This window comes from Balaenoptera acutorostrata, chromosome 19 (genome assembly GCF_949987535.1).
Source record: "Balaenoptera acutorostrata chromosome 19, mBalAcu1.1, whole genome shotgun sequence".
Taxonomy (NCBI): domain Eukaryota; kingdom Metazoa; phylum Chordata; class Mammalia; order Artiodactyla; family Balaenopteridae; genus Balaenoptera; species Balaenoptera acutorostrata.
This window is the reverse complement of record NC_080082.1, coordinates 56,009,711-56,032,961: the sequence shown is the minus strand read 5'-3', so window position 1 is coordinate 56,032,961 and position 23,251 is coordinate 56,009,711. Positions and strand designations below refer to the sequence as shown.

The window sequence follows — 23,251 nt, the reverse complement described above, 5'->3', positions numbered from 1 at the left end:
AAAATAAATTGTAAATAGTGAAAAAGAATAAAAATAAAAATGCTCCAGAGCACACAGAAGTGGGGGTAAAGGCTTTTCATTCCAGTTATATATCCAAAACCGTGCACTTATCTCTAGCCTTGTCACATTCAGACAACTCACACTGTGCTCCTGGTCAGTACTGAGGAGAATACAAAGGTGAAAAATATACAGTTCTTTACAGTTTAGGGTTCATGACCCAGGTATATAGACGTGGAAGTAATTCGAGGAGAATGATTTTACTGTTACAGTTAGGGTCCAATAAAAACAGCTAAGAACTAAGGGAAGAAGAGACAAGACTTTGTGCTATCTGGGAACGCTTCATGGAAGAAGTGGCATTTGCTCCGGAGCTTGAATGATCAGACTTTGAGCGATGGGGCCATGGAAAGGGGAGGAGTTCACATCAGGCAATCAGTGTTTGGACCATCTCTGGTGAACTCCGTGGACTTCAATGAGTTTACGAAACTTTATTACCATTTATTTCTGTGTGGGTAAAATTGACATGTCACTCCCTTCTTCAAAAGAGTTTAGATAATTGTGTGAGATAGTCTGTGTTGTTAAACACACTAGCAAATGATAGATATTATCTTAAGGAAACCGCAGGAGCTAAGATGTAAATACAGGAGACATTCCTAAAATGGTTGGTAATCCGAAGTGGATAGAAGGAGTGGGTGGGTGTAGGGGTGTGTGTGTGTGTGTGTATGTGTTCCCATACTTTTGTGACAACATGGTTGTTTTGTTTTGTTTCTTTGGCCGCGCTGTGCAGCATGCAGGATCCTAGTTCCCCGACCAGGGATCGAACCCAGGCCTCCTGCATTGGGAGCGTTGGAGTCTTAGCCACTGGACTGCCGGCGAAGTCCCGACAGCATGGTTTTTGAGCATTTAGTTTGAGAGAGTAAGTTGCGGGTAGGTTCTGGAGGCTGATGCTTTGAATTTTCTGAGAAGAAAGGGCGCCCAACAGAGGTTTCTTCTAACCAGAGGAGGGACTTGAACTCAGCAAAGACTTGGTGCCTTTGGGGACCAAAGGACAATGTGAAGGCTCAGGTAGCACATTCCATGTGGTTGTTTTACTGTCAACACACGTTTATGAAGTGCCTACTATGTGTCAGTACAGTCGGTCCTCCATATTCTAGGGTTCTGCAGATTCAACCAACCCAGGATCAAAAAAAATATTTTTTTAATTCCAAAAAGTTCCAAAAAACAAAACTGGAATTTGCTGCTTGCCTGGCAACTCTTTCCATCACATTTGCATGGCACTTACATAGCACTGACATTGAATGGGGTATTATAAGTAATCTAGAGATGATTTAAAGTAGACGAGAGGATGTATGTCGGTTATATGCAAGTACTGCACCATTTTTATATAAGGGACTTGAGCATCAGTGGATTTTGATATCAGTGGGAGTCCTGGAACCACCCCCCCGAGGACACTGAGTGATGACTGTACTGATTGAAGCACAATGAAACCGTGGTAAATAGGAGATAGGAGAGCTCAGCTCTTACGGAACCCACTCTAGTGGAAGTTGGATTTTTTTAAAAAGATATAAATATACGTGTGATGCAAAGAAATGAAAGCAAAGTGGCGGAATTGACTGCTGGGCTGGTGGCAGGGAAGGACATTTGGTGCAGAGATGACCGTGAGCAGAAGTGATCTCCCTTTTGTTTTCCTTGTGAAAACTTTTAAATCAAAAGATGTTGAAAACAGTTTTGATTAAAGAGAAAGTGCGTCCATATTCCCCAAGTAAAATTGTTTTAGCAGTTGTGGCAGATACGGAGCATTTTGGGGTTTTGTCTTTCCTAGTACCTGCTGAGTTAGAAACATGAAGTTTTTCAGTTCTTGGCATTGTTTCTTAACTGGTCTTAAATGTTAAAAACAAACAAAAAACGTGAAGGATTATGTAATAATGTAAAATACAGTCCAGTGTTTCTAGGTTTTCCTTTCTTGAGAAACTTCTCATTTCCCAGGTAGTTTTAGATTATAGGATGAGTTAACTTCTGGCCCTTAAGTTGTTAGAATTCAACGTCTGCCACTTTTGTAGCAAGAAAAGACAGCTTTGGTGTTGTCACACATTAAGAATGCGATTTCTCTTAGTAGCCGAGTTTCCATGATATTTGAGTCCGTTAGCAGTTTGGGGTCAAAACTTGTGGCTCCTTGGGGCTATCTGTAGTTTGGTTGTTGTTATTTTAGCCTTGTGAGTTAGATTTGTATGTGGGTTTTTAAAAAAATTTATTTATTTATTTATTTTTGTCTGTGTTGGGTCTTCGTTTCTGTGCGAGGGCTTTCTCTAGTTGCGGCAAGCGGGGGCCACTCTTCATCGCAGTGCGCGGGCCTCTCACTGTCGCGGCCTCTCTTGTTGCGGAGCACAGGCTCCAGACGCGCAGGCTCAGTAGTTGTGGCTCACGGGCCCAGTTGCTCTGCGGCATGTGGGATCTTCCCAGACCAGGGCTCGAACCCGTGTCCCCTGCATTAGCAGGCAGATTCTCAACCACTGTGCCACCAGGGAAGCCCCAGATTTGTATGTTTTTGTTCCTTGGCCTTGGAGCTATTCTGTAATGCCCAGGCAGCCATGTTAAGGCAGTTTAACCATCCTGGCATTTGTACTCAACAGTAATGCAGGCAATTAGCGGTTAAGCTTTCACATTGGGCCACCTTTACATTGCGACAACTCCAGTTCATTAAATACTCAGCGTTACCCTCAGTACCTGCCCAGGAATTATAGAGAGGTGTTTTTAGGCTTGGAGAAATCCTTTTCTGACTTTAAGCTAGCCACTTTTCATGACCCTTCCCAATGCAACGGTGAAATTTTATCTAGGTTGGTAAGGGAGGGAAATTGGCACACCTGTGAAAAGTACAGTAGTTTATCTCCTTTTAGTTTATGATTGAGACTGAATGATAACTGAGTTATAATCAAGAATCAACAGTAAAATCATCCCTCGGTATCTGAGAGGGATTGGTTCCAGGAGTCCCCATGTATACCAACATCCTCGGATGCTCAAGTCCCGTAGTTGGCCCTCCACATCTGTGGTTACACGTTCATGGATTCAACCAACCAAGGGTTGTGTAGTACTGTTCGTACTTATTGAAAGAAATTCACATGTAAGTGGACCCGGGCAGTTCAAACCCATGTTGTTCATGGGTCAACTGTACTTATTTCTCAGTGTTTGAAGATGTAAGAAGGAACAAAGTACACAAGCATACGCTGGAGATACTGCGGGTTCGGTTCCAGACCACCGCAGTAAAGTGAATATCGAAATAAAGCGAGTCACGTGAATTTTTTGGTTTCTCAGTGCGTATAAAAGTTATGTTTACACTATACTGTTGTCTCTTAAGTGTGCCAGAGCATTATGTCTAAAAAATGTACATACCTTAATTTAAAAATACCTACTGCTAAAATAATGCTAACCATCATCTGAGCCTTCAACAAGTCATACTCCTGTTGCTGCTGGAGGGTCCTGCCTCACTGCTGGTGGCTGCTGACTGATCAGGGGGGTGGGCGCTGACGGTTCGGGGAGCTGTGGCAAGTTTTTAAAAATAAGACAACGATGAAGTTTGCCTCATCCATTGACACTTTCTTTCTCGAACAATATTTCCATAGCATGGAGTGCTGTTTCATAGCATTCACCCACAGTAGAGCTTCCTTCAGAACTGGAGTCAATCCTCTCAAACCCCGCTGCTGCTGTATCAACTACGTTTATGTCGTATTCTAAATCCTTTGTTGTCATTTCAACAATCTTCTCAGCATCTTCACCGGGAATAGATTCCAACTCAGGAAACCACTTCCTCTGCTCATCCATAAGAAACAACTCCTCATTCATTAAAGTTTTTCCATGAGATTGCAGCAATGCAGTCACATCTTCCGGCTCCACTTCTAATTCTAGCTCTCTTGCTGTTTTCACTTCATCTGCGGTTACTTCTTCCACTGAAATCTTGAACCCCTCAAAGTCATCCATGAGGGTTAGAATCAGCTTCATCCAAGCTCCTGTTAATGTTGGTATTTTGACCTCTTCCCATGAATCACAAATGTTCTTAATGGCATCTGGAATGGTGAATCCTTCCCAGGAGGTTTTCAATTGACTTTCTCCAGATCTGCCAGAGGAATCACTATCTATGACAGCTATAACCTTATGAAATGCATTTCTCAAATTATAAGACTTGACAGTTGAAATGATTCCTTGCTTCATGGGCTGCAGAATGGATGTTGTGCTAGCAGGCATCAAAACATTAATCTCATTGTACCTCTCCGTCAGAGCTCTCAGGTGAGCAGTAATATTTTGAAAAGAATCTTTTCTTCTGAGCAACAGGTCTCAACAGCAGGCTTAAAATATTTGGTAAACCGTGTTGTAAACAGATGTGCTGTCATCCAAGCTTTGTTTTTCCATTTATAGAGCACAAGTAGAGTAGATTTAACATAATTCTTAAGGGCCCTACGATTTCCAGAATGGTAAATGAGCATTGGCTTTAACTTAGTCACCAGCTGCATTAGCCCCTAACCAGAGAGTCAGCCTGTCCTTTGAAGCTTTGAAGCCAGGCGTTGACTTCTCCTCTCTAGCTATGAAAGTCCTCGATGGCATCTTCTTCCAACCTAAGGCTGTTTTGTTTACAATGAAAATTTCTTGTTTAGTGTAGCCTCCTTCATTCATTACTTAGCTAGATCTTCTGGGTAATTTGCTGCATCTTCTCCATCAGCACTTGCTGCTTCACTTTGCACTTTTATGTTATGGAGGCAGCTTCTTTCCTTAAACCTCATGAACCAACCTCTTCTGGCTTCAGAATTCTCTTCTGCAGCTTCCTCACCTCTCTCACCCTTCACAGAATTGAAGGGTTAGGACCTTGCTCTGGAGGAGGCTTTGGCTTAAGGGAATGTTGTGGTTGGTTTGATCTTCTGTCCAGTTCACTCACACTTTATCCATATCAGCAATAGAAATGTTTCTCTTTCTTGTCATTCGAGTGTTCACTGGAGTAGCACCTTTCATTTCCTTCAAGAACTTTTCCTTTGCGTTCACACCTTGGCTGACTGTTTGGCGCAAGAGGCCTAGCTTTCAGCCTATCTCAGCTTTCGACATGCCTTCCTCACTAAGCTTAATCCTTTCTAGCTTTTGATTTAAAGTGAGAGATGTATGACTCTTCCTTTCACTTGACCACTTAGAGGCCATTGTAGGGTTATTAACTGGCCTAATTAAATATTGTTGTGTCTCAGGGAATAAGGAGTCCTGAGGAGAGGGAGAGAGACGGAGGAAGGGCCGGTCAGTGGAGCAGTCAGAATATACACAACATTTATGGGTTAAATTTGCCCTCTTATTTGAACACAGTTTGTGACACCTCAAAACAATTACAATAGTAACATCAAAGATCACTGATCACAGATCACCATGACAAATACAATAATAATGCAAAAGTTTGAAATATTTTGAGAATTAGCAAACTGTGACACATAGACATGAAGTGGGCAAATGCTGTTGGGAACATGGCACCAATAGACTTGCTTGATGTAGGGTTGCCACAAACCTTCAATTTGTAAAATGCGTATCTGTGAAGCGCAGTAAAGTGCAATAAAATGAGGTATGCCGGGGGAATTCCCTGGCAGTCCAGTGTTTAGGACTGTACCTCCACTGCTGAGGGTGTGGGTTCAGTCCCTGGTTGGGGAACTAAGGTCCTGCAAGCCGTGGCGAGGCCAAAAAAAAAAAAAAAAAGAGGTATGCCTGTCCTTGAACAGAGTGTCATTTGACAGGATGAGTCATTGTACTCGGTAGTAAAAACTTCAGGAAGCCACAAAGGAATTATCTTGTTTCAGAGTGGTTTTTTCAAGAGGGAAACATTTTTTGCTGTTTGGTAAATATTGAATTAAGGAAAAGAAATGTCATTAAAAAATGGATACCATGTTGAAACACAGACTGTGAACCTGCACCTCAATTCTGCTTTTCCAAAATATAACTGCTTTTAATGCTTTTGAGACTGCCCTTCCGGACTTTTCTGGGCATGTTTATAATTTATAAAAATTTATTCATGGTCTATATACAGTTCTTAATTTTTTCACTTCACAATATATTATAGACATCTTTCTGTCCTTTATATGCATCAATCCATGCAAATCTATCTTTTCTTCTCTTGGCTGCTAAATAATATTCAGTTATCTGGATGAAGCATAATTTATTTAACCAGGCGCTTACTGATGGACACTTAATCCACCGCCCCCCCCCCCCGTTTTTGCTATGATAATGTAACTCTTTAATGAGATTTCTTGTACATACATCTAAGTGTTCTTTCTTTCCTTCTTCTGTCTTTCTTTCTTTCTCTCTTTCCTTCCTTCCTTCCTTCCTTCCACATGGCTTGCAGGATCTTAGTTCCCCGACCCGGGATTGAACCTGGGCCAGGGCAGTGAAAGCGCTGAGTCCTAACCACTGGACCGCCAGGGAAGTCCCTAAGGAAATACTATCAAGAAGACTTACTGGATGTTACATTTTTAAAATATTACCATTAAAAAAACAAAAATAAAAGCAAAGAGTATATGTAAGAAACGGATGAAATCTGGATAAAGTCGGTACCTGAGTTAAAAATGTTGAACTGATATCAGTTTCCTGGTTTTGACAATGCACTGTGGTTATATGTGATAGTATCGTTGGGAGAAACTGGGTGAAGGGTACACAGGAACTCTCTCTGTTCTGTTTTTGTAAATTCTTGTGAGTTTTAAACTATTTCAAAATAAAATGTTATTTTAAGAAATACATTGCCAATCCAGGGAGGTTGTATCAACTTAAACTTCCACTAGGAGTATATGAAGCTCTTGACCCGTGGGCCACCAGGGCAGGAGTCATTAGCAACAGGCCGAAGAAACAGTCCATGTGGTTGGGATATTGGTTACATACGGGGGTTTGAGCAAATAAATAAATATAAATAGGATAATGGGACCCAGAGAAGGAAGGTACAAATATAGAAAGTGGGAAGGCTAGAATAAAGTGTGTTGTTGAATTGTAATTGGAATTATTGGTGTGAATTTAATGGTCTCTGATGTATAGAGGTGTCATAGAAATAGAGGTGTGATTTTATCTGATTGAAAGAGATGAGCATCTTTTTGTATATTCACTGGCCGTTTTATTTCTTCATAGTTGAGTTGCATGTGCATTTTCCTTTGTCTATTTTTCTTTCTTTCTGATTTGGAGGAAATCTTAACAACATAGATTCTTATTGGTGGTGCCTTTATCGGTGGAACTTTTTGCCAAACATTTTATGAAGTTAATTTGTTGATCTTTGTCTTTATCATTCTTTGGTCTTGCTGTATTACGTGTTATTTCCTTACAATTCCGTGATTCCGGAATTCAGGCAGGGTCCAGCTGGACAGTTCTTTTCTTCTGCATCGTTTCTGGGGTCACTCAGCTCCGTTCAGCTGGTAGCTGGGCTGGTCTGGAAGATGCACAAAGGCATCATGCTGTGTCTGATGCCTCTTGCTCCTCCAGATGTCCCCTCTCTCTCTCCACATGCCCAGCTTGAGCTTACCAGTGGGAAGGAGCAGAAGTTTGGTAGGTGGGATGTGTTAAAACAGATGGTCTGTCAAATCCTAGCCTACTCACAGTGGGAGTTTTGAGCCATGACTTAGCTCCCTGATTATTTTCCTTTTTCTCATCTGCTTTGCCTTCTCAGGACTGTCTCCTTTCTCAGGAGATTATCGTCAAGGTCGAGAGAGACGATGCTGGGTCACTGGCCGTTGCATCCCAGGTGAGTTGGACAGGGCCTCTGTCTTCACCTTGAGAAATGTACATGGCTGGTGGGTGGCAGAAGCCACATTGAAGTGAGCTGGGAAGTGAGTAGAAAATGGGGAAATAGAGATAAGAGTGGGCAACTTTTTACAAAAAGTTGGTTATCTATAAAAGATTGAAGAGAGTGATAACTGCAAGGAAATCTGAGGTTGAGGGTTGTTGTCTTTTATCCCCTAAAGGTTTGAAAGGATTTGGCTCTGTTTAAATGGTTGCAGGAAAGAGTAAGTGGAGGAAAAGAAGTTAACGGTCAGGAGAGAGAGGAGATAAAACTATAAAGCGGAACTCACAGATACAGAGAACAAACTAGTGGTTACCAGTGTAGGGGGGTGCAGTAGAGGGGTGGGGGAGTGTGAGGTACAAAGTATTGGGAGTAAGATAGGCTCAAGGATATATTCTACAACGCGGGGAATAGAGCCAATATGTTGTAATAACTGTAAATGGAAAGTAACCTTTCAAAATTGTATAAAAATTAAAAATAATCATTTAAAAAAGACAAAAGTGACAAAGCAGAGTCCTTGATTAGTGCCAGGGAAATTAATTCAGAGCATATGTGAATGCATTGACTCTATTAGAGGAAGAAGGGCTCATATAAGAAAAATGAGGTTGAGGAAATTATCTGAAGGCTTGTGTTTTTCTCTGTGAACAGTCAGGTGAAATTATCTGTTGAGCATGTGGGTGGGACTTGGAATGGAGAGATGTTTGACTAGAGTAGAGAAGGCTTAAAATAGTAATTTGGATTATGAGAGACAGGCTGCTGCAGGAGGTATAATAGGGTTGCTGGTCAGTCCGAAAGGCTCATTCTGAGATAGTGACTGTTTTTAAAATTTATTTATTTATCTATTTATTGGCCGTGCCACACAGCTTGTGGGATCTTAGTTCCCCAACCAGGGATTGAACCCGGGGCCTCGGCAGTGAGAGCGCAGAGGGATTCCCGATAGTGACTGTTAATAATACTCTATCCAGCTGCTTTTGTGGTTTTCTTTCCCTGTGGCGTTCTGTAACCTACTTTCCATGGAGAGCAGATTTGACATTCAGATTTGTTTAGTTTTTGTAGCCAGGTGTATTCAGTGGAAGCCTCATAGGTCAGGGTAATATTTGAAAGAGAATTTTTGAATATATCTAATAGAAAGATTAAGGTGAGTGATCCACAGGCTCTCACCTGAATAATGAAGATGGGAAAGATAAAAGAGGATGCCAAACAGAAAAGAAAAGACTACAGACTGGAGGATAGTGACAGTAGATATTTTAGTAAAGGCCCCAAACCAGCAGAGAATGAGAGGAGTAAAGGGAGTGATTAAGCAAGTAAAGTGGAGAATTCTGATGTCGTAATGAAAGAGTGAGCGCTTCTGGGTGTGCGACTTGAGAGGTGGAGTACTTGATGGTGATTTCAAGATCTGGGGTCTCACACTAAGAGTGAGGGGCTGGGAGTTGGGCTGGCCATATGAGTTGATGACTGAGAACATAGTCTGTGATGTTAGGGAAACTTGAGGTTGCATCCCAGTCACTAACCTTAGGCCTACATGTTAATTTCTCTGACCTTCTAGCTCTTCATCTGAAAAATGGTGGCGCTAATGGTATTTTCTCACAAGGGGCCTTGTGAGAATTAAGTGAGCGATAATTTATGCAACATGCTTAGCACACTGCCTGACACCACACAGTAAGTGCTTCATTAAAGTCAGTTATTTTTATAGTATTACCAGAGAACTCTACATGTGGGTGCTATAGACTGCACCAGATGAGACAGTACAAGTTCTTGAATTAGAGGATAAATCCTAGGTATTATAAATCTTCAGTGGTTGGGGGCGTGGGTGGTGTTCAAGAAGTTGGTACAACAAAGCTCCAAGAAGTGAGGTAAATGGCATGAGTTTCAGGGTAACTGGGAGGACACACACCCTCCTCCCCCTCTGTTGCTGAGACCCCTGGGTTGGGAGAGCATGACCACCCTGAGCCTGTGAGGACTGCAGAGGAGGGAGTCCTCAGGGGGGAAGTGTAGGTTTCTATTAACACAGGGATGTAGAGAGAATATTTGGTGAAGATGTAGGATTTCTTTTTTTTTTTTTTTTTTGCCGTGTTGGGTCTTCGTTGCTGCATGCAGACTCTCTGTAGTTGTGGTGTGCAGGCTTCTCATTGAGGTGGCTTCTATTGTTGTGGAGCATGGACTCTAGGTGCACGGACTTCAGTAGTTCCAGCACGTGGGCCCTAGAGCACGTGGGCTTCAGTAGTTGTGGCGCATGGGCTCAGTAGTTGTGGCTCGTGAGCTCTAGAGAACAGGCTCAGTAGTTGTGGCGCATGGGCTTAGTTGCTCCGCAGCATGTGGGATCTTCCCGGACCAGGGCTCAAACCTGTGTCCCCTGCATTGGCAGGCGGATTCTTAACCACTGCGCCACCAGGGAAATTCCGGATTTCATTATTATAGAAGAAGAGTTCCCAAGGGCACAGTTGAAGGGTTTGGGAAGAAATTTTGAGGACTGGGGAGTAGGGGACAGGTGAGAGGAAGAATAGAATAAGAGGGGATAGAAGTCCAGAAACAGCCAGTATCCATACGCTGAAGGACCTTTTCAAATGGGTATGTGATAGGCCTTGTGAGAGTCAGGTGAGAGGAGAGGATTTCCATCAGAATTTGAACCAGGATTATTTTGATATATTACAGAGTCTACTGATATACTATTGATTCACTTACTGAAATAATTTACCAAATATATAATTAGTCTATACTATACACCAACACTGTACTAAGCTCTGGAGTTACTGCCCTCATGGATTACAGCCTAGTGACAAAGATGACCATTATGCAAATGATAAGAAAGCATGGTGAGTCTTATGATAGAAATTCCTGGAACTTTGAGAACATATAGCCTGGGGTGCAGTGGGGAGTGCTAATCTAGTCTAGTATTATTTATTTAACATTTGAAGAAGTTTAATATTAAAAGGACCTACATTAAACAGTGAAGGGGAGTGTTTATCAAAAGGAAGCATGGATTGGAGGTTGAAAAACAGTACCTGTAGATCCATGTTCAGCACAGGGGGCAGTTTGCAAGTGGTATTTCTTTTCCTTTTTTTTTTTTTTTTTAAGTATTAGATCAATGTTTTATAAAGATCTTAAAAAAAATATGACCTGAAAGAATAACACATATATTTGTAGGTTCTTCTGGCTGAACTTTCCATTTCTTTAAACTGCTGCTTAAAAATATTTAATTATTGTTATTACCTATAAACATTGTGGTTCTGATTATTTTCTTTGACTCAGTTCATCCTTGTAAGATCTTCAATCCTGAAGAAATGGCACAAAATGAATAATGAGAAATAACAAATGATATTTCTGAATTCCATTTTGGGGTAACTGTGAAAACCTTTGAGATTTTAGTGAAATTTATGGGCCACAACTTAGAAAAAGGTACAGCAGCATTTTGCATGGAGTTTCATGGGGTTCAGGGACTTCATGTCCTATGCATGAACCACAGCTTAAGAACACCCCATCTATTTAAAAAGCCTTGGCAAGTGGCATTCGACTTCTGTGGTTTTTGCTGCCTTTGGGTAAGGACAGATCACCTCCAGCACTTTCTTGGAACAAAATTCCTGCCCAAAAGTCTTAGAAGGAGGTTTTTTTCCTGCTTAGAGGAGGCAGTCCAAGAGACCCCCTTTACATGGCAGTAATGACAGGCCCTATGGTGCAGCTCATAGTGTGGACAAAATAGAAATATTTTCTGAAGACTTAAGAGTTCAGGATAAAGGTCTCATTGGCTGTCACTTATTTTTTGAGGCTTCTCAAACCTAATCATCTTGATAATAATTCCCAGCCTTTGTTTTTATGGGTAAACTCTGGTAATGGCTTTTCATATATCATTACAGTTAATTCACTCAACAGCACAATGAATTGGGTATCATTAAGCCTAATAAATAGAAATGGAATAAACTCACCATTAATAGGCAGATGATCAGATTAGATTTTTTTTTTTAAATTCAGACATATGCTCTTAATAGATGAGAAAACCCACGTCTCTTTTCCATATCCAGTGCTTTTAACCTGTACATACTGCCTTTCATTAAGGTCCACATTTCATTTTCTGTCTCAGGCATCAGTAAAGCCTGTGTGCCAAGTCTGGCCTGTCACCTGTTTTTTGAAAATAAAGCTTTATTGTAACACAGCCACATCCATTTGTTCATATATTTCCTGTGGCTGCTTTCTCGCTATAGCAGCAGAGCTGAGTAGTTGTAATAGAGACTGTATGGCTTGCCAAGCCTAAAATATTTGCTCTCTGACCTTTGAGAGAAAAAGTTTGCTGACCCTGTTCTGTTAGTTTCTCGGGAATTTGGAGGGAATTCCTAAGTAAGAATTCTATATTCACCAATGCAAAAATCAGAATAAGCATTTTCTTTAAGGTCAACAAGAGAGAAAACAGTTTATGTCATTTCCTATCTGGTGTTCCTCTTTGGGGTTATATAAACAGGTCCAGCATCCAAAACCCAAAGGGGCTCACCTAGGAGGTACCTGGTATCCCTCGACTAGAATCCTTTGAATGTTGATCATATCAAGACAATTTCCAGGCCATCAGGTTTTCTTTCTTCCACCTGTCAAACTTTTCCTCTGTGAACATTGGAAGGAAATGATACCCAACTGAGCAGGAATGTGTGTCCTGTTTTAGGAAGGAGTGAACTTCCAAAGAGTGACTGTGGACTTCACTCAGGAGGAAGAAGGCACTTTGAACCCTGCCCGGAGGACCCTGGACAGAGATGTGATCCTGGAGAACCACAGGCACCTAGTCTCTTGGGGTAAGAGTACAGTCCCCTTTAATGAAGTCTATATATTGAAATGATTTCACAAGAGCTAGGGAATTCAGAGGCCAGAATGATTTTGGCCACACATAGATTGCATTTGTGCTTTTTATTCCCCAGTGAAATTTTAGTTTTAATTTGTAGGGTAGCAAAGGTACAGATTCTTGGGTTTGAGCTCATGCAGTCTTCTGGACTCCTAAAGGCCAAGGACTGGGACCAAATTCTGAAGTGATTTTCTTTTGTCCCCAGCCCAAATACCCAAAGTCCTGTATCTTTCCCTATCAGCTTTTCAAACCAGATGCAGTCTCCTAGTTGGAACAAGGGGATAAGTATAAAAAGAGTTTCTCAACACGCATATCCAGGTGAGAAACAGACATTTAGGTATAGAAGATTTGTTTGAAAAATCCCCATAGGGCATGCTGCATATTTCTCCATCTCCCACACCTGGTGGACTATATACATCACCACTTTTTCCAAGTGTACTTTCTGTTGCCTGGCCTAATAGCTACCAAGGCTTCTTTTATGAGCTAATCTTCATCCTCTCTCACTTGGAACTAAAGGAATTCATGGGGCCATATTAGCCCCTAAGGCATTTAGGGAACCTGGGATAACAGTGCCCCCATTATTTTTTCCTGGTTCACAAAGTAGTTTGACCTTGTCTTACTAACACAGACTGTGCTAGCAAGTTTCATGCCTCCAGAAATTCCTAGAAATGTAGGCACTAATTTCTATTTCAGTGAACATATATCTAGCACTAAAGAAGGTAGCAAGGACCCTCTATTTTTTTTTGCTAAGGATTGCAAAATTGTTTTGCAATTCTGTAGATTATGCATAGGGGATCTTATTTTGGAATATGGAGATATTTGACATCTAAAGTCTTTTTATTCAGCAACACTAAGATTGAAATAGTTTCATATTAATGCCTTGTTATGCTGTTGGACTATGGTAGTTCTCTGCTTACTGCTTCATCCCATCCTTTTGCTTTCTCAATTCATGTTATAGGTCCATAGCTGAAGACAAATCCACATATAATTGCATACTTTCTTATCAGCTTTTATTCCCCTATTCCAGCTCTAACATTTTTTTGGCTAGGGTGTTTTATTTTGCTTCCTTCCAGACTCGGCAACTGCACTTGGAAGAAGAGAATCAACATCAAAGCAGAGCATTTTTGGTGATGAACCATCCCACAGAGTGAAGATAGAAAGGTTGACAAGAGATGAACCTTGGTTATCTTCATGTGAAGAAGTTCAGGATTGTAAGGAGCTGTTGGAGAAGCAACAGGAAAAACAAGAGAGACTTTTGAAGGAAGTGACATTCACTCACAGAAAAGCTATTAGTCATGAGAGAGCCTGCAAAAGTGATGACTTTGAGGAGAAGTGTGGTCTGAATTCCAGTCTTCTTTCACCACAGATGATACCCATAAGAAACCATTTTCATAAACATGCTTCACATGTTAAAAAATTGCATTATAATTCCATGGTAAACACTCATCAGATGATTAATGATAGTGAGAAACTCTGTGAAAATAAAGAATGTGGAAACCTCCCCCAGAGCATTCATTTTATTCAGTTTACAAAAACTCAAACAGAAGATAAATCCTATGGATTTAGTGACAGTATTCAACATTTTAGCCATGATAAACCCCTAAATCTACATGAGAAAATACACGCACAAGGAAGATCTTTTGATTTTAAGGAATGTGAGCAAGTTTTGAACCACAGTATATCCCATAATGAACAACAGAGAATCCCTGTTGAAGAGAGTCAGTATAAATGTAATAAAACCTCCCAGAGTTCATCCCTTGCTCAAAACATGAGAAATCTTTCTGAAGAGAAACCCTTTGAATGTAATCAGTGTGGGAAATCCTTCAGCTGGAGCTCTCATCTTGTTGCACATCAGAGAACTCACACAGGGGAGAAACCTTATGAATGTAACGAATGTGGGAAATCATTCAGCCGCAGCTCTCACCTCGTTTCCCATCAGAGAACTCATACTGGAGAGAAACCTTATAGATGTAATCAGTGTGGGAAATCCTTTAGCCAGAGCTATGTCCTTGTTGTGCATCAGAGAACTCATACTGGAGAGAAGCCTTATGAATGCAGTCAGTGTGGAAAGTCATTCAGGCAGAGCTACAAACTTATTGCACATCAAAGAACTCATACTGGAGAGAAGCCCTACGAATGTAATCAATGTGGGAAATCATTTATCCAGAGCTATAAGCTTATTGCCCATCAAAGAATTCATACTGGAGAAAAGCCCTATGAATGCAATCAATGTGGGAAATCCTTTAGTCAAAGTTACAAACTTGTCGCGCATCAGAGGAGTCACACAGGAGAAAAACCCTTTGAATGTAATCAGTGTGGAAAATCTTTCAGCTGGAGTTCTCAACTTGTTGCACACCAAAGAACTCATACTGGAGAGAAACCCTACGAATGTAATGAGTGTGGGAAATCTTTCAACCGCAGTTCTCACCTTGTTATGCATCAGAGAACTCATACTGGAGAAAAACCCTATGAATGTAATCAGTGTGGGAAGTCCTTCAGCCAGAGTTATGTTCTTGTTGTACATCAGAGAACTCATACTGGAGAAAAGCCCTATGAGTGCAGTCAGTGTGGGAAATCCTTCAGGCAGAGTTCATGCCTTACTCAACATCAGAGAACTCATACTGGAGAGAAACCCTATGAATGTAATCAATGTGGTAAAACATTCAGCTTGAGTGCTCGACTTATTGTACATCAAAGAACTCATACTGGAGAGAAACCCTTTACATGTAATCAGTGTGGGAAAGCTTTCATTAATAGTTCTAAACTTATTAGGCATCAGGCAACTCATACTGAAGAGAAACCCTATGAATGTAACTAGTTTGGAGATCTTTCAGCCAGAGTATATCCCTCCCTCCCTCCCTCCTTCTCTCCCTTCCTCCCTCCTTCCTTTCCTCCCTCCCTTCAGCCCCTCACTTCCTCCTTCCCTCCTTCCATTCCTCCGGGATTACATGTATTGGAAAGAACTACCATGAAAACAATGTGTGTGGAAAAAGCTTTCAGTTAGCTCTTTGTTATTGTGTATCTGGAAATATGTTCTGGGGAAGAAATAGAGAAGAACTGTGAATCACATATTTTACTTAGCAATTCCATGTTAAAAAATCAAACTTGGCCCTAATAACACATTCCCACAAAAGTAATAACTATTGGCACTTTTCCTTGCAGAAAGCACTTCGACCTGAGTTTGAGAGAATTATCATTAAATGGGCAATATGCTGTGGAGTGATTGCCAGTGAGGTGGACCTCTTTTCCAATAAAGAATAAATGAGAATGCTAATACCGGTGGGCTTGTTGTTGAGAAGGTTGGGAAATTGCTGTAGCTTTAGAACTTAGACTGGAAAACGGTATTTCAGTGTACCATTTTCCAACATGATTTCCCTAGCAGCTACTTAGTAATCAGTTTCATACAGCACTTTCTCTTATATGTGAAGATTTTGTAAAAATTAGGGAAATGGCTATGAGATGAACTGAAAAATGCAGGGCAAGAGTATAGAACATTCATTTCTGGAACCATCATGGTAAGATATTTGTGTTTGGATCAGGATCTAAAGGGATTCTAGGCGTATCTGCTTTAATTTTAGGTTTATGCCTTTTTTTTTTTGAATGTATGCTTTTTTATAATACTAATAAGTGATATGAGTAATAGTCAGAAAATACAAACATTTCCATCTCTTTGACCATTTAGGAAAGACTGGACAGTCAGATAGCAAAGATCCCTCAGGGTTCTGAGAGTTCCATTTGGATTAGCATGAACAGGTTACTCCTTAGGACTTAGATTCCCAGGAATGTTCCTCATTGAGAATAAAATATTTCCCTGGGAATGTGGAACTGGAAATTTAAGCCAGAGGGACTGAGAATGCATGGGCAGTATGGAGGGCAAATGGGCTTTTTTTTTTTTTAACCCATATATCAAAAGCAGTATAAAAGAGCTCTATTTTTAAGGTGTTTTTTTTTTTTTTTTCTCCCATCATGTAGTATTGTCTTTTTTTTCTCTGGGGTATGTTCCCTAATGGGAGAATCCTCTGAGTGGGAAGGTACTGCCCTGGCTAAGTGCTTGCCACCTAAATTAAGCTCACAAGAATGCTTTTAGTGAGGTAATATTTGTAGCTTCTCATTGGTTTTTTAGATTTGGTTCACAAGTCTTTCTGGCCTTTGCCCCTATATCATGAATTCTAATCCTATGGATTGTCATGGACCTGAAACCTCTGATCCCAGAGAGTTATTGAAAAATAGGCTGAGAGTTGAACTGAGAGACCAGAGAATAGAGGTAAATTCCCTGGAGAAAGAAAAAAAAAAAACCAGCTAAAGTGCTATCTAATAGGGGTTACCCTTAGTAAATTCTGTCCCCAGGATATGACCCTAAGTGGATTCATCTTTATGAGGGTTAAGCCAGAGAGTGCAGCACACCTCGCAGTGACTGAAGTTCTGGGGGAACAGTTGTTGACGGCTGGAAAACTGGCTGCCAACCCCAGGAGAATCTTCAGTCAGTCCATGAATGCACAGATAGAGGAAGAGAAGGGGTTCTCCATGCACTGCCTTTGGGGGAGGACATAAAATTGTGAAAATGCTAATTTGGCAGTGGGACATGGTTAGGCTTCTTTTCCCCAAAATTATAGATAAAACCAATATCAGTGCTAGGTACAAGTGGATGATTTTCACTGGGCATGTTGAATCTTACTTTGAAGACAGGAGACACGATTGTACAAATGAATTTAAAGCCAAATGGGCTAAGAAGGAGGCCTGTGAAGATTTCAGGTTTGGGAAGGGGTTTATCTCAAAGTAATCTTTTTAGTGTTAAAAATATTTCATTGAAAATGAAATTGAAAAAACTGCAGAGAATTTTGAAGTGAGTATGTGTGTGATTGTGTGTTTCTTGGCCAGGTTGAATACGAGTCATCTGTGTGCACTAAGTCATAAGTATTACATCAGCTCCTAGGTGGTGAATTATGGTTGCCAAGTGTTTTGAAGTAAGGTAGATTCAGTAAATAAACAAAAATGTTAATTTCATTATTTGCTCAGTAATTTCCCTCTGTAGGAAAGGTATTCTTTTAAAAAATGGTCAACCAATAATGAAGAGAAGTTAAAGTGACAGTGTGCTAAAAATAAATATTTAAACCTCTGAACCTAAAATTTAGGTTTAAAAGGGGGAATCAGTAAGTTGATTTTAATGACATATGTATGACACATATATAACCACATATGTCCCCTGCATAAAAATTTTTGTGTAAAATTCACAAAGTAAAATTGTACTTTGCCATAGCAAAATGTATAGAGATTTGACAGGCCAAATTTCTTTCACCATACTCCAGTAAAATTAGAAATAAGTGAAAGGTGACCAAAGCATTTTAAAATACATGGATGTTGAGGAATACTCTCTCTCCTAGAACCAATTTTTTAAAACATTTTTATAGTTTTATCCAGATATAATTGACATAAGTTTAACATGTACGGCATAATGACTTGACTTACAAATATTGTGAAATGGGGACTTCCCTGGCCGTCCAGTGGTTAGGACTCCACACTGTCACTGCCGGGGCCATGGGTTCAAGCCCTGGTCGGGGATTAAGATCCCACAAGCGCAGCCAAAAAATATATATATATTGTGAAATGATTACCACAATGAGTTAACATCCATCATCTCATATAGATACTAAAAGAAAAAAAAAAGTGGGTTTTTTTTTTCCTTGTGGAGAGAACTCTTAGGATTTGCTCTCTTACCAGCTTTCAAATGTACCATTCAGCAGCATTAACTGTAGTCATCATGTTTCCTCCCACACTCCTGCTTAGTCTTCAGTACTTTTGTACTTTGTCCACCTTATTTTGTGGTTTGATGTTTCAGCTTACTCCTAGGCCTGACAAAGATAAACGTGCTTTTAATTTGTTTGTTTTTGTTGTTTTTATAAATTTATTTATTTATTTTTGGCTGTGTTGGGTCTCCATTGCTGCACGTGGGCTTTCTCTAGTTGCAGCGAGCCGGAGCTACTCTTTGTTGCAGTGTGCGGGCTTCTCATTGCAGTGGCTTCTCTTGTGGAGCATAGGCTCTAGGCACGTGGGCTTCAGTAGTTGTGGCATGTGGGCTCCAGTAGCTGTGGCTCACAGGCTCTAGAGCGCAGGCTCAGTAGTTTTGGCACACGGGCTTAGTTGCTCTGCGGCATGTGGGATCTTCCCAGACCAGGGCTGGAACCCGTGTCCCCTGCATTGGCAGGTGGATTCTCCACCACTGTGCCACCTGGGAAGCCCCTGTTTTTGTTTTTGTTTTTTGTTTTTTTGTCCAAAGAGATTTCAGCTTGGAGCAGGGAGGGAATCCAGACTTTTTGATGCTGTTTTCAGATATGCCTTTTATATTTCTAAATTTCTTTTGGATTTTGTGCTTAATCAATACCCTTTATTTCGTATGTCTCATTTCATGTACTTGATAAGACCAGTTAATCTTACCTACGCCTTTAGAACTTTATCTTGAAAAATCAGTATTCTTCCTGTTTGCTGAAAGAGGTTGCACATGGACTCAGTTTCCCTTTAGAAGATTTGATGAGTTACATCAGTAAATTGCATATTGCTCTTTACAAATTATAGCAGCCTGGGTTCTTAATTGGAAAGCACATGAGCCAATTCTAACCAGTTGATTCAGAAGATATTAGGTGGCTTCAAGAACTGGCAAGAAAGACAATGTTCAGGGCTTCATAGAAACAATTGCTGAATCATGCTGCAGAGCCATGAGAGTTCCTCAGTGTTCCCAAAGTTCCTTGAGATATAGTAAAAAACTAACTATATCTTCTGATTCGAAGTCTGGGCAACTGCCTGGTTCTGGTGGATCGTAGGCTGTGCCTGCACCTGAGTTGTGTGGAAGGTTAAGATGCCAGGGCCACCAGTGCCTAGTGTTTCCTGGAGCGTCCATAGTTGTAGATGGGCTCTGCCTTCCACTCATACTAATTCTTTGGGCAGTTTGTCATTCATAGAATTGTTACTCATTTGCTAAGCAACAGTAAAGGTAAAAACAAAAGATTTCCAGTATAGCCCGCCCTTGCCTAGCCTATATGTCAACATTTTCTTCACTCTCTACATTTTCACTTAACTTTAATATGTATATGCAGTCTCCTACTTAACCTATCACAGCTCTCTTACAACCAAAAACGTGTACTCTCTTCCTCACCCAGGGCTTCATATCTTTGCTTCCACTTCCAAGTCTGGGATCTCTGAGTGGTGTCCATTCCTTTTCTAATGAAAAACTCCTCATGTAAAAAGATGGTTCAGACGCTGGGCATTTAGAAAGGATAGGGGGATTATAAACCAGGTCAAATTACCAAGCAAATATTCAGTAACTTTTGTTGTGAGTAGATATGGAAAAGCTTTCTAAACCTGCTTTTGTAAAACCACAAACAAGTTGGTGACATGGGCAGTTTTTACTGCTTAGGATAATTTAATCCTTATTTGGATTTGTTTGGGGGTCTAACTAAATCAGTGTTTGTTTTATTATGCTTTGCAGTAAAAATAGTATTGTTACATTTTAAAATATCACTTTCGGCATTTGCCAAGTGGATCTTCATGTTGGAACAGTAAAGTTGGACCTTCTGTCTTATGGCCAGTGTGGTACTGATTTGTAATCCACTGAGGATGGCATTTCAGTGGAAATAGGTTGATAAATAGGATTGATAAACCTTTCTGTAGTAGTTATATCACCTTTCTGGACTCTTTAACATCTTTTGTGTTCTATTGAGGTCATGACAGTCTTCATGGTCACCTCCTCTCTTCTTCAGGGAGGACTCCTGGAAGTTAACTGTTGGATCAAGTTCTTGAAACACAGATATTCCTTTTGAGTATTGTTCCTCTTTCCTGCCCAGACTCTACTAGTTACTCTCTGACAGTGTTTGCTTAGATCTGGACTGTTGATACCTATGCCTGTGGTTCACTGCACAACAGATCCAGCAGGTTGGTGATTCTTCTGACCAGAAGCTCTTCTTCTTGTTCTATATTTGGTTTGTCCACATGTTTCTCCACCATTGCTCGCTTTCTGAAGGGACTAGGACCACACTACCCCTGCCAGATATTTTGTGGAATGCTGGAACTTTCTATGGGTGTAAGTTCCTGATTTTTCTGTACTCTTGAAAAAACTTCATGGACATGCCATTAACTTTAATTGATAATTTATTTTTAAGAAGTAATACGTGGCTGTCATCATAAGTGGAATGTGCTGAAATTTTAGTAGTGGGGATTAGGTTATAAAAGGACCAAACCTATGGAAAAGCCAGAAGAGGGTTTTCTGATGAAATCTCAAAACTGTTTATCTGTAGTTTCTGGTATTACTATTCTCTACTAATTATATGGGGTTCCATCACTGAAACTCTCTGCTTTAGTATTTATGTTGCACTGGGTAGAGGGAGTTGGAGTCTCTTTTTGTAATCTGGTGCTTTAATTAGATATAGCTGATAGAATTGATCATCTAAACCTGTATACAATACAGCCAGTTCCAAGATGTGTCCCCAGAAAACTGGATGCCCAGTCACCACAGGCTACACCCATCCCCAGGTGGTGTAGCCTCTACCTTGTATGAGTATCCAATCATGGTTCCTATGTTCACATGGGAAGATGGGATGACTACTGTGTTTGGAGTATTGTTCTCTGTTACTGCTGGATAAAGTCCAGTTGCATTTTTTTATACAAGGAAAACTGAAGTTTCTAGCTTTAAATGAAACTATAAAATTGTGGGGGGTTGTGTTTATGAAACATTCAAATTGGTCAGAAAACACTGAATGAGAAAAAAATGTTTAAGTAAAAGATGGCAACTAGGTTAAAACAAGAGTTAAATTGGAAACAGCAGCATTAGTTCACACCCTTAAAAGCTGGGCAGCCTCTTGGGTTGCACATCATCCTGGGGATCCATCAGTGATGCAGCAGCAATTTGAAACCAGGGCTCTTTGGTGAGTAGCTTATGTTAAGGCAGAAAGATAGACATGGACTTGTACTATCTTGTAGATAATAGGTTAAAAAACACTTCGAGAGACATTTGGGTGGTGTTACATATGCCACAGGGGCCACTAACCTGTGTGGAATTCCTGCCAACCAAGCAGGAATACTTTGAGCATTGAGAAACCATTAGTCATGGACAGCTGGACCAAGGTAGGTCAATACAGAGCCATGGGTCCTTCGTGAGATGCAGTATCAAGTGTGCTGAAGAAAGGCATTCTTAGTCTGTTCAGACTGCTATAACAAAAATACTTTAAACTGGCTGTATCAGCGACTGAGGACTCACTTCCTGCTCCTTAGCTGCACATCTTGTTTTGTCCTCACAAGGTCTCTGAGGCCTCTGTAAGGGCACTAATCCCATTTGTGAGGTACCCTCATGACCTAATCACCTCCCAAAGGCCCTCACCCCCTAATATCACATTGGGGGTTAGGATTTCAACATATGAGTTTGGTGAGGGGACACAAGCATTCAGTCCACAACAGGCACAAACTCAACTTCTAATAGCCTTCAAATAAAGGTGCATTATATTGGTCAGTCCCAATTGCCCTGCAGGCAAGTGTTGGTCATCATTAATTTTATAACATGTGAAAAATAGGCTTATATGGAGGTCCATACAGAAAAAAGTCACCTTCACTAAGATGAAGATCTGGAAACTACACATTTTAATCTCACAATGAAAGGGGCATCTAAAATTCCAGCTTAGGCCCCTCACTGACTGACACTGGAGGTTGATCGCTTCATTACTTGCCTCTGGTGGATAGGCCGCGGGCTCTATAAAGACACATAAAGATGCCATTAATAAAGGAGCCCAGTGATGACGTAGAGGGGTGGGATAGGGAGGATGGGAGGGAGGCTCAAAAGGGAGGGGATATGGGGACATGTGTATGCATGTGGCTGATTCGCTTTGTTGTGCAACAGAAACTAACACAGTCTTGTGAAGCAATTATACTCCAATAAAGATCTATTAAATAAATAAATAAATAAATAAAAAATAAGGGAGCCCAGCCCCAGGTGTATTTGGTCATGTTTATCATTGAAGGGAGCAGATAAGGGGGAAAAAGTGATTGGGATTAATGATAACTCAACCTTCCATGAGACCCTCGTTTGCTCTTTGTTAAAACTTAGGAAGAAAACAAGAAAAAATATGTAAATGAATATGGCCCATTTCATCAAATGGGAGTGGAGATGGGGCAGGCAAAGTGTAGATTATTTATCCAGGAGACAAACCATAAAGGGGGGGAAATACAAATACCAACTCTAAAGCAACGCTAAATATATGGCTGAGGGAGGCTTAGGAACCAAATATCTAGATAGAATTCTGGTCGATAGTTCTTTTCCTTGTGTGGTTTTCTTAATCCCCTTGCTTTTAACAGTTGCTTCTATTTTTCAAGGTTGGAGGGCCTCACATCACTCAGCCAGATGTGCTAGAACCTGATTGAAATATGGGCTTACTTCCTCTTGTGGAAAACAGTACTCCATCTATCAAACATCTGGGACAAATTAGACTATAATTGGTTTCCTACTGCCCCCCAATTTACACAAGTATAATTTAAACAATTTAGTATAATTTAAATAATTAGATGATCTAATGATCTAGAACCATCGAATTCCTAACCTCATCACCCGAATGCAGTCAATCTACCTACCTAGCTTCGATTTCCCCAGATGATAAGAACAAAATCTTAATTTATACAACACATATCAA

At 40.6% G+C, this 23,251-nt stretch overlaps 1 protein-coding gene and 1 pseudogene across 2 annotated transcripts in view; one reads left to right on the top strand and one right to left on the bottom strand.

Moving 5' to 3' along the window:
- The window catches only part of ZNF180 (zinc finger protein 180), a 30,816-nt gene extending 8,464 nt beyond the window's left edge, over positions 1-22,352 (top strand). The window contains exons 3-5 of one of the 2 annotated variants that reach the window (XM_007168103.2): positions 7,655-7,729; positions 12,414-12,540; positions 13,661-22,352. In XM_007168103.2, coding sequence (XP_007168165.2) covers positions 7,655-7,729; positions 12,414-12,540; positions 13,661-15,405 — 1,947 coding nt within the window. In that variant the 3' untranslated portion in view covers positions 15,406-22,352. The remainder of the gene's footprint in view (positions 1-7,654; positions 7,730-12,413; positions 12,541-13,660) is intronic. The other variant, XM_007168104.2, reaches the window with a different exon arrangement.
- On the bottom strand, positions 3,418-5,172 carry LOC130705727 (tigger transposable element-derived protein 1-like; annotated as a pseudogene).
- Positions 22,353-23,251: the final 899 nt, after the last annotated feature.